Source organism: Gekko japonicus, unplaced genomic scaffold, assembly GCF_001447785.1.
Source record: "Gekko japonicus isolate JY-2015 unplaced genomic scaffold, Gekko_japonicus_V1.1 scaffold1135, whole genome shotgun sequence".
In the NCBI taxonomy this organism is placed as follows: domain Eukaryota; kingdom Metazoa; phylum Chordata; class Lepidosauria; order Squamata; family Gekkonidae; genus Gekko; species Gekko japonicus.
The window spans coordinates 206,162-208,115 of record NW_015161987.1 but is presented as its reverse complement, the minus strand read 5'-3'; the positions used below and the strand labels follow the sequence as shown (position 1 = coordinate 208,115).

Sequence of the window (1,954 nt, the reverse complement as noted above, 5' to 3'; positions counted from 1 at the left end):
GGGCTGCTGAAGTGGGGAGACAGAAGGGAGTGAAACATATCCCGTTGGGGGCTCTTTTTGTAGCAGGTACTCATTTGCATATTAGGCCACACCCCCTAATGTAGCCAGTCCTCCAAGAACTTACAGTAGCCCCTGTAAGAAGAGCTCTGTAAGCTCTTGGAGGATTGGCTACATTAGGGGGTGTGGCCTAATATGCAAAGGAGTTCCTGCTACAAAAAGAGCCCTGCTTGGCCTTACGCAAGAGGCAAATGGGATGGTCCCTTTCTCTTTCCATCGACAGCAGCCCAACTCCCGGGGCTATTAGGCTGCGGTCACATGACAAGTGTACCACGATTTGTTCCTGCTGTAGATTTGATCGGGGATAAAGCAGGTTCAGATGATCACACACCCCTTGCCCAACCACTTGCTTTGCACAACAATGCTCCAGGCACTGTCCAGACAGCTGTGCCGCCCAAGGGGCGGTGCAGCACAATTTTTAATTTTTTTGTGCATGTGCACATACGTATGCACACATATGCGCATGCTCACATATGTGCATGTGCGCACATGTGCACAATGATGAAAGTCGCAAAAAAAAAAAACCCTACCGGAAGAAGGATGTTCAGAAGACCTAACTGCAATTATTGCGAGAAATGGCTGCCCAGATGGGCAAAATCGCGGATTCAAAGCACAAATACCCAGAAAGTACTTAATTTTCTGAAAATTTTCGGAAAACTGGCTGGGAACCGGGAGGATCGCATGATTGAGCCCACTTTGGTGCGGGAGACGGATGTGGGTGTCTGATCAGCAATTATAAATGCGAGAGGGAACAGCAGTGAAACCCGATAAAAATGACTGTGTAACCACAGCCGTAGACCATGCTGGTCCCTTCATCCTGGGAATAAACTTTTCAGGGGTAGAAAAGGGCTTGGAGGTGTGGAGGCGAGGAAGATGCTAGACTGCCAGGGTTTGCAGGATCCTACCTTACAAATCCACTCACCCCATTACATCTCCTTCAACGTTATTTTCGGCTGTAGGCGGTATTGGTCCTATGGCCGCTTAAGCCGATCCATAGAATCTCAGTACCCACTGCATCAGCTTAGACAGGAACCTTTGCCTGCTTACTCTTAAAAACTAAATCTGCTGCATGAGATTGGAGAATTTGGAAGAAAAACGCACAGGAAACTGAACAGGAAGACTCAGTGCTTCTGAAAGAGAGAGAGAGATGCAGGAAACAGAGTAATAGCTTACCTTGTCTTTGTTGACTCTGATTTTACGTGGAACTGGAATGTACGTGCTGTTAAAGAAGAAAACCATGGTTTTAATATAAAAGCCAAGCTTACAGCCTATTAAAAAAAATTGCTATTTTTGACATCCGGATTCCTATGAGGAGACTGTTTATAAATGAAATGCCAAATTAAAAGGTGGAACATCTGGATTTGCAAAGTTAAAGGAGAGGAACAACAGGTTAACCGTTCACTCTCAGCATGACATCCCCTCTAGCTACTGGCTGAACTACTGTGAAGCCACAGAATGTTCACAAACATTCCGTCAATGGATCTGCTGCAAAGTGTGGTTCTTCCCAGCCACCATTCTGCCCCTCCTGCCCTGCCACAGAACTCTCAGGTTTGCTTCTGAGAAAGGAAGGGGAAAGGTTGTCAGAAAAGTTTAGATGAATTTGCACACTCTTCTCTAGGAGCTTCATCGGGTTAACCTCCGTGCTACAGCTATTTCGGCCGCTCCCTGGTTGCCAAAATTCATTTCTCTACCAAGGAGAGATTGATACCCTCTTCCACTCTGATAGAGATGCTCACAAAATCAAGCATTTCTCAATTCCCAAACACAATCCTCAGAGCCCAGACTTTTGAAAGAACGTTTCATCGTTCACGTCTCCAGTCTAGAAACATCGATTCGATTTGGAGTCGCCCTCCCAGCTGTCTTCATTTTCTTTGCTCCGTCTCATTTACTTTCGCTT

The 1,954-nt window shown here is 46.2% G+C and overlaps 1 protein-coding gene across 1 annotated transcript in view; it reads right to left on the bottom strand.

Moving 5' to 3' along the window:
- The window catches only part of ST3GAL1 (ST3 beta-galactoside alpha-2,3-sialyltransferase 1), a 160,342-nt gene that overhangs the window by 5,287 nt on the left and 153,101 nt on the right, over positions 1–1,954 (bottom strand). The window contains exon 6 of the mRNA XM_015429812.1: positions 1,231–1,276. Coding sequence (XP_015285298.1) covers positions 1,231–1,276 — 46 coding nt within the window. The remainder of the gene's footprint in view (positions 1–1,230; positions 1,277–1,954) is intronic.